The 10976-nt window shown below is 36.9% G+C and overlaps 2 protein-coding genes across 2 annotated transcripts in view; both read left to right on the forward strand.

Annotated features, from left to right (window-relative positions):
- The first annotated feature begins 752 nt into the window (after positions 1-752).
- Positions 753-7092, forward strand: LOC107579967 (heterochromatin protein 1-binding protein 3-like). Its single transcript, XM_016265768.1, has 12 exons — positions 753-846; positions 1455-1533; positions 1773-2019; positions 2136-2268; positions 3018-3164; positions 3253-3294; positions 3413-3561; positions 4285-4375; positions 4447-4606; positions 5204-5315; positions 5784-5945; positions 6157-7092. The coding sequence occupies exons 2-12, from the start codon at positions 1464-1466 to the stop codon at positions 6512-6514; spliced, it is 1671 nt and encodes a 556-aa protein (XP_016121254.1). The 5' UTR covers positions 753-846; positions 1455-1463; the 3' UTR covers positions 6515-7092.
- A 1409-nt stretch (positions 7093-8501) lies between these two features.
- LOC107580363 (SH2 domain-containing protein 5-like) overlaps positions 8502-10976 on the forward strand; it is a 6064-nt gene continuing 3589 nt past the window's right edge. Inside the window, exons 1-6 of the mRNA XM_016266111.1 lie at positions 8502-8636; positions 8908-8994; positions 9140-9220; positions 9709-9783; positions 9859-10005; positions 10257-10457. Of these exons, the coding sequence (XP_016121597.1) occupies positions 8944-8994; positions 9140-9220; positions 9709-9783; positions 9859-10005; positions 10257-10457 (555 nt within the window). The 5' untranslated portion in view covers positions 8502-8636; positions 8908-8943. The remainder of the gene's footprint in view (positions 8637-8907; positions 8995-9139; positions 9221-9708; positions 9784-9858; positions 10006-10256; positions 10458-10976) is intronic.

Genomic DNA, 10976 nt, shown 5'->3' on the forward strand with positions numbered 1-10976 from the left:
ATTTTTTAATAATTAAAAATGATTTATTGCAATCCACATAAAATGAATTATGACAAATAGCTTATAAAGTTGAACCTTCTGAAGAGAATAAATGCTATTTTTGAAGATTAAGCACCTCTTTTCAAACAATTTGTAATTCAAAGCATAGATTAAATATAAATTAAAAGCTTTTATTTAAAAAAGTGATTCAAAATAGTTATAGCTGCAACGTAATATTCACATGGTAGGCTTTCCCAGGTGTTCAAAAACAAAATTGATCTAAAAAACTTATATTATCATACTTTTAATACGTTTATTTTATAGTTTTTTTTAAAGTGTCTAAGAAGTACTAGGTGTGAAGAGAGTTCAACGAAGACATATCTCTGGATGATAGATCATAGAAATAGGAAGTTTAATTCTATGCATCAAGTGGCAATACTGCCATCTTGTGTTGACATATACATGATTTAATTCGCGAATAACGAATAAACAAGCCAAACAGGAAAGATATTTTTATTTTGAAAATATTATTTTGAACATTTTTATTGTTTTGTTGTTTTTATTAATATATAGCCTAAATAAATAGAAATATAATTTAAATAAATAATCCCCTTAATAATCCCACAGAATGAGACAAAAGCCTTAAGCAAATGTTATATAAACAAGTCATTCTTTAATGTCTTAACTTAGTAACAGTGTTTAAGCGCAAGAAGTAATTTCGCTGAAGACCTGGGCATGGCACCCGAGCGCGTGCGTGCACACGTACGTCGCTATGCGTAAGCAGGAGGGGGAGGGGCACGTAAACAGAGAATTCCAAAAAGGAAGGGAGTGTTTCTTTCAACTGATAATCCAGTAACGTAAATCAAGGTATGCCTTAAAAAGCTCATTCTGAAATTTTGCATCCTCAGTTTACAGAATCGTTTATATGTTCTGCAGGCGCGTATGTTTCATTAAATCTTTTGACTCTGCAGTCTCGTGCATTTACCATTTTCAGCCTAACGCAGCGCCATTACTGTACAGGACAAAATGGCCATTTTCGATTATATTGGGGTTAACGTGCAATTCAGTTCCTGTGCACTGGTAAAAACGTGTGCAGGTGTGACTTTATGCACGCTATTCGCTGCAAATATCAATAAAGACTAACGTTATATGTGGAGCAGATAAACAATGTGATTGTTGCTCCTTTTTAGTTAATTTGCTGGGCCTTTATGTCCAGCGCGTTTTTGTCGACGTGTTTTTCTATGCACGAGCTTCCCTTTGCTGGCCAGAGGTCATAGGCGTTCATTTCAGGTGTCCAAAACATTGCACTAACTAAAAAATCTGCAGGCTCCACAGTGCAATGCATTGTAACGTAATAAACAATGCAACATGTTTCAATGTTTCTGTTGCATTCCCAGCTTAGATGCATACAACATGTTCGAAATGAATTAAATTATATATATATATATATTCATAAAGTCTTTATTTATTGGCAGGTTAGAATCATGCCCATTCGCCGATCAGCTGCAGCCCCACTCAAAGAGGATGTACCCCCTGCAAATGCCTCTGAGGGAGGTATGTATTGCCCCTTACCTGGCGCACACAGGTCACATAAAGAGTCATTCTCCCACAAATAAATGTGGAACCTGTCATTAACCTGTGTAATTCTGTCATTATACACTGAAATAATACTGGAGTACAGGGAACTAGCCTCTGAAATTCTTTCCTGAAATCATATGGCTTTAGGAGGGTTTCTAAAATAAAGCACAAGTGGTGTTATTTGTTAATGCATCTCATTGTTTTCGATTCCACAGATGCTCCTGCCGAAAGGTCTGCACCTGTAGGTGAGAAGGAGAAGGTAAAAGAGAAAGATTCGGCACCCGCAGAACCTGAAACCACGGAGGAAAAGAAAGAAGGTGAAGAGGAGGAAGCGACCGCTGATGGTGAGGACCAGTCCAAAGATGAAGGAGAAACGCCCAATGAGGGTGAGAAATCTGAAGAAGCGGCAGCTGATCAAGGGAAGAGCAAGAAGAAAAAAGTCAAGGAAGTTGTAGCCAAAATGTAAGTCTGGCTTTTGAAGAAATGCATTTTTTAAGCGTTTGGTGATCTCCACTTGTTTATTGAATAAAAATGGCTTAGTAAGCATGTTATGCATTTGTTTCGCTCAAATGGTGCAGTGACAAGGAAGATGATAAAGGGAAAAAGGTGAAAAAGAAGATTCCTGCCTGGGCGACCATTTCCGCCAACAAACTGGCTTCAACCTCTCTTTCCCAGCCCAAAGTTGAAGGAATCATCATAGAAGCAATTGAGGTCTGGTTCAGAATTTAACGGTTCCATTAGCATTTCGAGAGAATTTGACTAAGTAGGTTTTTACTCACTAATCAGTCAAATCTGTACACCAGTATAAAGTACTGCAGTGATGACGTGTTTTGTAGGCCAATGTGGAAGTTATCAACAGCCTGGTTCCTTCAACAAAACCCCAATAGGATTATTTCATTTGGCTTTTGGATTATTGCAGAAAATAAGCTCTGCGAACAACAAAAGATTGTGATTATTACATGTTTTGTTAATCATGATGATCTTCACAAATGAACACAACTTTTAGGAAGTTTGAAGCTTAAATGCAATCGCCAGAAGTCAAAAGTTAAACATAGGCTATTAAAAAAACTACACCACGTTCACATGACTTCAACATCACCATCATTACACTTTTGAGAACTCCTTGATCTTTATTTAAAAAATACACTTTTTAGTTGAAGTAGATGCGTTTACCTGTTCGGCATAATGACAGTTAATGTGCCCGATAACCTCTGTAGTCCCATTTAGCTTTTTTAATGAGACGTTAAAGCTGAAAAAATTGTGAGTGGGGTATTACAGTAGTATTTTATGTTTTAGAATAAAATGTGAATGTATTTTTAGCTTGTGTTAACCATAGACCTTATTTCAAGCATTTGACCAAAAACCCATTCAGTGGTTTCAGGACGATGTGCTGAAAATCTTAGAATCTAAGAATCAAAAAATTGCCATCTCATATGTACATCTTTACTCTCTACCTACAGAGTTGCAAAGAGCGGAGTGGTGCCTCTACGATCACCATTGTGAAATATGTCATGAAGAAATATCCATCTGTGGAAATGGACAAAAAGACCAAAAACCTCTACAAGAGGACAATGAAGCGAATGGTGGAGAAGGGCACTGTCAAACAGGTGATTTGCAATTCAATATGTGGATATTTCTCATTTTATATGCAGACTAAGTCAAAAGAAAACTTTGTCTTGTTGTCTTCACCCACAGCTGAAAGGCAAAGGCTTCTCTGGAAGTTTCGCCATTGGGAAGGTATCCAAACGTCATTTGTTTGTTGTCTGCATTGCTGTTATTGCTGAGATCCACGAGGTTGAGTACTTTTTTGGTGGTCATCATTTTTAACAAATTTTGTCGATGTCATGTTGTGCAGAAGCATGCTGGGTCTGTCGGGACGAAAGAGACACTGGGAGAATCTCTGCCTCTGATCATCACCCGCCTCTGTGAACCCAAGGAGGCGTCCTACATCTTGATCAAGAAGTACCTGGAGCAACACTTCCCACAACTCAACGTGGATAGCAGGTCATTATTGACTTGTTTTTAGGGCAACGTCCTATAACTAGACTACAGTTTGAACTAGTGCTGTCAAACGATTAATCGCGATTAATCGCATACAAAATAAAAGTTTTTGTTTACATAATATATGTGTGTGTTCTGTGTATAGTTATGTATATATGAATACACACATACAGGATATATCTTGTAAATATTTACATGTATATATTTATATTCATATAATTTATATGATATATAAATATATTTAATATATAAACAACATATTTTTCTGAAATATATACATTTATTTGTGTGTATTTATATATACATATTAAATAAACACTATACACATACATATGTAAACAATAACTTTTAATCACGATTAATCGTTTGACAGCACTAGAAGTATTTACTTAACATTGGGAAGATTGGTGATAAACTACTATAATTCAGAAGTCTGGGATATGTACGAATTGTTAATGTTTTTGAAAGATGTCTCTTATGTTCACCAAGGCTGCAATTATTTGATACAGTAAGACACTAATATTGTGAAATATTACAAACATTTTTGATTCATTTAATGCATCCTTGCTGAATAAAAGTATTACTTTGTGCATGCAAAACGTTTGCATATGGTACATAGTACATACCAGATTTTGTCATGATTAGTTAGTTACAAATTTAAATTGTGTATGTACATTTTGCCTGAAAGATTGTAAAATTTGGGTTGTTCTGTAAATCTCTCTTAAGGCCTGAAGTGTTGAAGAACTGCCTGCAAAAATCTGTTGAAAAGGGCTACTTGGAGCAGATCACTGGCAAGGGAGCTTCTGGAACATTCCAGGTTAGTTACCCTTCTGCATCGCTCAGCACCTAAAAGCAGGTTTGATGAGAATCTGCATTTGCATTTGACAGTTGAAGAAGGCTGGGAATAAAGTGCTTATGGGTGGCGGACTGCTGGAAGATGCCATAGTGGCCGCCATCACAGCCATGAATGAGCCCAAGACCTGCAGCATCACCATACTGCGCAAATTCCTGATGGAGAGACAGAAGGAGCAGAACAACTATTTTGTCGGTACGGTACACTAACTCCTCACTCATCGCAGCCTAGGGAGAGTTTTCTCTCTGAGGACTGAATCAAGTTTGCCTTTGTTTTGCGGTTGCTTCTAATTGTTAATTGTTGTTCACAAGAACGTTGTTACATAAATAGTTGTCTTGATCGGTCCTTGTTTATATTACAGCCACCATTTGTGACCCTGTAGCACAAAACCAGTCATAAGTCACACGGGTATATTTGTAGCAATAGCCAACAATACATTATATGGGTCAAAATAATCGATTTTTCTTTTATGCCAAAAATCATTAGGATATTAAGTAAAGATCATGTTCCATGAAGATATTTTGTAAATTTCCTACTGTAAATATATAGAAACTAGTAATATGCATTGCTAAGAACTTCATTTGGACAACTATAAAGGCGATTTTCTCAATATTTCGATTTTTTTGCACCTTCAGATTCCAGATTTTCAAATGGTTGTATAAATCTCAATTTCAAAAAATTTACCCTTATGACTGGTTTTGTGGTCCAGGATCACATTTATATCTCCCTGTACTTGTTGCAAATGAATGTGTTATGCAGCATCTTTGTGAATGTTTTCTCTCTTATGGCTAGTGTCAAACCTGAAGCGAACCTTGCAGAAGTGTAAAATGATGGGATGGATGGAGCAGATTTCTGGCCATGGACTCAGTGGGTCATACCAGCTAAGCTATCCGTATTACCCGAGGTAAGTTCAGCTCACCGTAAGCCAGTTTATTACTGTTAACTAAAACTAAAATTGTTAAAAATTGTTTTTGGGAATTGAAATAAAGATAATAAAGGAATAGTTCACCCAAAAATAAACATTTTATCATCATTTACTCACTTTCATGTCATTTCAAAGCTTAGTGACTTTATTTGTTCTGTGGAATATAAATGAAGATATTTTGAAGTATGTTTCAGCTGTTTTTGTCCATAAAGTGGATGCCAGTGTGGTCCAAAACCATTTTGAGACCACGTCTTCTGGGTTTGGGTGAACTATCCCTTTAACTCTTAACAATTCAGCCACAACATAAATTGCATTGTTTTAGAGGGAACTTGGTGAAACCAAGGTTTTTTTTTTTTTGAGGTAATTTTTGATGTTTGTCCGTTTTGTCAGAAGTGTGATAAAGGTGAGAACTTGAAATTAACAAATGTTCTATTACTCCTCCTGCAGCCCAGCGGTTCTGTTTCCAGAAATGATGGAAAAACTTAAACAGGAGGAACAGAAGCTTAAACGCAAGAGAGGTGATGATTCTGATGAAGAATCCGAAGAAGAGTCAGAGCAAGAATCTGAAGAGGAGGAATCCGATGAGGATGAGCCTCCGCGAAGAAAGAGGTGAAGTACATCACATAAACAGTATCAGTGTGATATATTATCTTTGTGATCATTCTCAGCTCTAGAGATTTGAAACCCTGCATAATAAACCTTGCGGATGGATGATAAAAAGGGGTGAAAAAACCGCAAACTGTACAAATTCTACAGTTCAGAATATCATAGAGACTTTTGGTTTAGACTGTGTCTTTGCATGCTTTCTGCTTGTCCACAGGACCCAGCGTGCAAACCGGACATCTGCGTCTAAGGCTCGTCCAAATAAAAGGTCTAAAACAGTCAGCAGAAAACCTCCTGCTTCAAAGAGATCAGTTGCATCGGCCAAAAAAGCCCCTCCACCAGCCAAGAAACCAGCATCTGCGAGCAAAGCTGCATCTAGAAAGGCACCAGAGCCTGTTAAAGCCACACCAGTCAAGAAAGCTGCCCCGACCAGTAAACCTAAAACACCAGTAGCCAAAAAGATGACAAGCAGGGGGTCCAAACGGCCGTCGCCCAAGGCAGCTAAGAAGGAGGCAACTGAATCAGCTGTGAAGGCTAAACCTGCCGCCCGCAAGTCACTACGAGCCCGGAAATGAATCCCGCGCTTGCTGACGACTGAAAAGATCAACCGTAACTCCGTAGACTACAGTGCTGGCTATTTTCTCCTCTTATTTTTGATTAAACTTCCATGTTCTCCTCGTCTTGGGGCCTCTGATGAATATAGGACCTCTTCAGAGTTATTCTGCCATTCAAATACAGGCATTTTATGTTCAATATTCTTAAATTACAGGTAAAGGTATAGCATAGAAATGCTACTGTTTGTTAAGATGCTCATTCAGGTCACCGTTATGAGAACATCTAGAAGGAGCTGTTCTCGCTTGTGTATCAAGAAAAAATCAATTATTTAAAGTTCCTGTAGTCAGTCTTTCTGTAGAGGCAAGCATTTCAGTTATTCAGTCGCCCCTTTCTCATCAGTGTTCATGAAAACTCTCTTTGTAAATTTTAGTTCCATTTTTTTGGGAGGTCATGTTTTGTGAATTTAGGTCTTTAGCTACTATTGTAATCAAGAACGTTTTGTTGATGTTGGTTCTTTCGTGTAAGTCGAAGTAAAGAACGATTATTGATGCCTAACTTTCAGTTGAACAGTCTAAATGAATGCACAATTGGATTTATTAAGATGCATTAAAGAAACATTGGCATCCATATCCACAACTGTCTTTTTGTTCTGTATAGTCTACGAAGAAGAATATAAGTTGAAAAGATTTTCCAAGCAGATGTTTAAGACATTTGACGCACTACTAACCCGGTCATACACTTGTGTGTTAGTTTATCAGGGGGGTTAGATGTAATTTTATGAGCATTGCTCACCTTACCCTGCATGCATGCAACTGATATACTTTTCTGTAGTCCTTAATAAAGTGACTATATTTGTACTTCATTATTTGGCCATTGTTTTGTTTTGGTGGCTTGGTTTATAATTCAGTTGAGGTTAATGATAAACCAGCAATTTTAAAAGCTGTTACCAAATGATTCAAGCACTGAAATACAAGGTTTGTCTCCTTATCAGAGCGAGGCTCTATTAATGTTAAATTCACCATAGCAAATTCTTACTCCTGTTCTAACATGCACAAAAGGCATGCTTTAAATTAGTATACTAAGCACTGAAATGTTTACATACAACAACTTGTCTGGAGACTTGCTTTGACTTGTCTTGGAGCTTACAGTAGGCCTATCTCAAGTATATTTACAGACCGTGTTGAAAAAACCAGCATATGCTGGTTAGGTATGTTTTGAAGCTGGGATGCTGGTTTAAGCTGGTCATGTGCTGGTCCGTCTAGTTTAAGACCATCTAAGGACCAGCTTAAACCAGCAAAGGTCCAGCTAAAACCAGCATCCCAGCTTCAAAACATAACCAGCATATGCTTTTTTCAACAGGGTGAATTGCAGAAAATTTTACAATGTCCAGGTATCCAGTATAAAAGTCAAATTTTCTCGATTTTATGATGACTCATGATGATTATGAACATTAACTACTACATTACTTAACATATAATTTCTTAGAAAATTAAAAATAAAAAGTTATGAATGTCATGAAAATGTAAGTGCTGTGATGTAAACATTTTTCCACAGACTTTTGTTGAAAACCATATATGTTTTAGGGTTAAGTTCGATTAGCCAACGAATCGTTCTTTTCAGTTAATCGGTTTCTTTTAAAGAATCAAAATCGAGCGGAATCGCAAATAAAATCAATTCAGTCGAAGCGAATTCATGCCGTTTTGTGGTATAAATGGCCGTTCGTTTGTAAAGTACTGAATTACTAGCTATCTAATCTGTATACAAGGACGTTGTGAACATAAAGGTCATTTTAAATAAAAAGCTAATAATCTAATAATATTTTAGAATCGGGTTGTGAACAGCATAATACGCGTTTGGGAGCCCAAACAAATCATATTCTACACTAACAACATTATTTATTGTATCTATTGCTACTGACGGGACTCGGAAAAATCGTTGTGATTCACTTCAAAGAGTCTGAATGCCTGAAACGAATTACTGTGCCTCATCCTTGTGTGGTGGAGGCGGAGAGCTCAATTGTTTCGATGAATCCAGTCTGGCTCTAGATAGGCGGGATTTAGAGGATAAGGTGAGTCAGGATTGCAAAAACCCCGGAGGATAATCGACCTACCCCGCCAGGTTCAGTCGCGTGGACGAATGTTTGTAAGTTTGTATTTGTTTCTTCTGTGAGTTATTTCAGCAACATTCTTGATCCTTGTAGTGTTACTCAAGCGTTACAATTAAAGCAGTATGTAAAAAAACATTTCTTTCGATTTTTGTGGAAACCGTTTGGCTGTGTTTCAAAACATAGCCTACTTTCATTTTGGCACGTTTCGAAGCTGAACGCCGCACAGCCTGTAACGTTATCTTGGAGGAATGTGTGTCATTCCTGTTGTTTGACTTATCTTATTTTTGCCCCTCTTTTTTTGAACAGTAAGTAAGGCAAAGGAAGCCAGGCTTAGATTGAGACATGGGTGAGACAGCTGGAAGGGAACATGGGATTGTTACAAGATCTGCTGAGGTGAAATTGTCTTAAATGTTTAAATACAGTACCTCTGATATTGAAACTAAGTTGATTTTGAAATTGAGCCTGTGGTTTCATGCCACACATTGGGATGATTACATAGTTTTGTTGCTTTTGCTGAGTAAAATCTCAATTTGTCTAGTATATTGGCTCATGTCCGGTGGATGACAGTTGTTTGGATGATCAGATTCAGCAGCTGCACACTCAGCTGAAGGCTTTCAAGGTAATTTGTGTAGTTAAATGAGTCTCAAGAGTATGTTTGCGTTTTCATATTTGTTTACCATGCAAAAGGTTGGACACTTGACAAAATACGTTTTTAATGGTCTTAAGAGTCTTTTGATCTAAATGCATATGCGTATGTGCTTGCAATTAGTTTTGTAGACAAATTATGTACATGCATTCACGTATTTCATCATTTTACTGACTTTGCTATTATTATACAAGGTCAAGTCATATTTATTTATATAGGGCTTTAAACAATAAAAGTTTTAAAGCAGCTTTATAATAATAATAAACAAGAAAATAACAGTAAGTTCTTCAATTATAAAACGAATACAGTTTCAGCTGTTAAACAGCTCTGAAAACACACTTGTCACTGTTCGGCTTAATTTAGTTCAGTGTTTATTCAATTTAGTTGAATGACGATTACATTTAGAAAATAATCATACTTTGCTGGTAATGTAGCTGATTTGTGAACTTCTGTATCTGCAGAGCTGCAAGAGTAAGCGAACAGTCTCATTGAGGTTCTCTGTCAAGGGAGTCAAAGTTTATGATGAAGATGAAACGGTAAGATTGTCTTAAGATTTCTGACATTTCTCTTTGTGTATGTCACATGGTTGAACTCTTTATGCATCTCATCAGACGCTCCTCATGGCTCACGCCATGTGTCGAGTCTCGCTGTCCACTGCCCGTCCGTCTGATGCCCAGTTTGCCTTTGTCTCCCATAATCCTGGCAATTCTGATGCCCAGCTCTATTGCCACCTCTTCAGAGCCAGACATGCCCGAGCTGTAAGCATTAACATGACGAAACCCAGCAAAGGTTTTGTGGTTGGTGTGTTATTAATCACTTTGTTTAAGAAGCGCCATATTGTAATTGTAATATTGCATATGTCGGTTCTAGAATGAAGGATGTGGTTTTCTGGTTTACACGTTACAGTAGTGATATTGCCAAGAAGTTACTGCTTTGCTTAAATGAGAAAAACTGCTCAAACACTGTAAGAATTCATTGTGTTCCATTTCTTGGTTTTACTCAATTGAAGGCCCAGTTCCTGAACCTGCTGCTTTGCCGCTGTTTTCAACTGTATTTTCTGGAGAAGCACCCAGAGGAAGCACAGGATGAGTGTTCAGGGAAGAAACCAACTCGAACCCCATCGTTGCTTAATCAAGGTTTCCCTCTCAGTGTTAGTGCCTTGGTGTCTTTCCGCAGGGCCCCAACTCAAGGCCTGCTACCAGGGGCAAAGGTTTGTTGTCACCGTATCTAGCATATATTGCTTTATAAAGATTATCATAACCTTGATAAGCTTTCGAATGAAATTGATGCAAATGGCATAAAAAGCAGTTGGTACAAGTACTAGTTTGATACTAGTTAAAGAAATATTCTGGGTTTACTGGTTATTGGTTGTACTCAATTTATTTATTTTTTTGGTTAATTGAAACATACATTTGCAGCTTGTGGTTTTGGTATCACAAAAAAAGACTTAAGCTGTAAGTTTGTTTACATCTATTCTAAATATTTATATAAATTGTATATACAATTGAATGTAATTATTTGTAAGTAATATTATCATTTTATATTATTTTATATTATATCATTTATATTATTATTGATTAAAATTTTTTTTTTTTTAAACGCACACATGAAAAACCAAGATGGCTTTTAGAGGCTTTTGCATTGGAACTCTTCACATATATATATATATATATATATATATATATATATACACACACACACACACACACACAGAGAGTGGTGTGAAAAA

The sequence above is a fragment of the Sinocyclocheilus grahami genome, unplaced genomic scaffold, assembly GCF_001515645.1.
Source record: "Sinocyclocheilus grahami isolate Dianchi unplaced genomic scaffold, SAMN03320097.WGS_v1.1 scaffold3.1, whole genome shotgun sequence".
Lineage (NCBI taxonomy): Eukaryota > Metazoa > Chordata > Actinopteri > Cypriniformes > Cyprinidae > Sinocyclocheilus > Sinocyclocheilus grahami.

What these genes read in the sequence shown, in the direction of transcription:
- LOC107579967 (XM_016265768.1), top strand. Translation starts at nt 1,464, where the DNA reads ATGCCCATTCGCCGATCAGCTGCAGCCCCACTCAAAGAGGATGTACCC. An exon ending in GAAGTTTCGCCATTGGGAAG is followed by an intron (nt 3,295 to 3,412) that starts GTATCCAAACGT and finishes CATGTTGTGCAG; the next exon opens with AAGCATGCTGGGTCTGTCGG. An exon ending in GAGCCTCCGCGAAGAAAGAG is followed by an intron (nt 5,946 to 6,156) that starts GTGAAGTACATC and finishes GCTTGTCCACAG; the next exon opens with GACCCAGCGTGCAAACCGGA.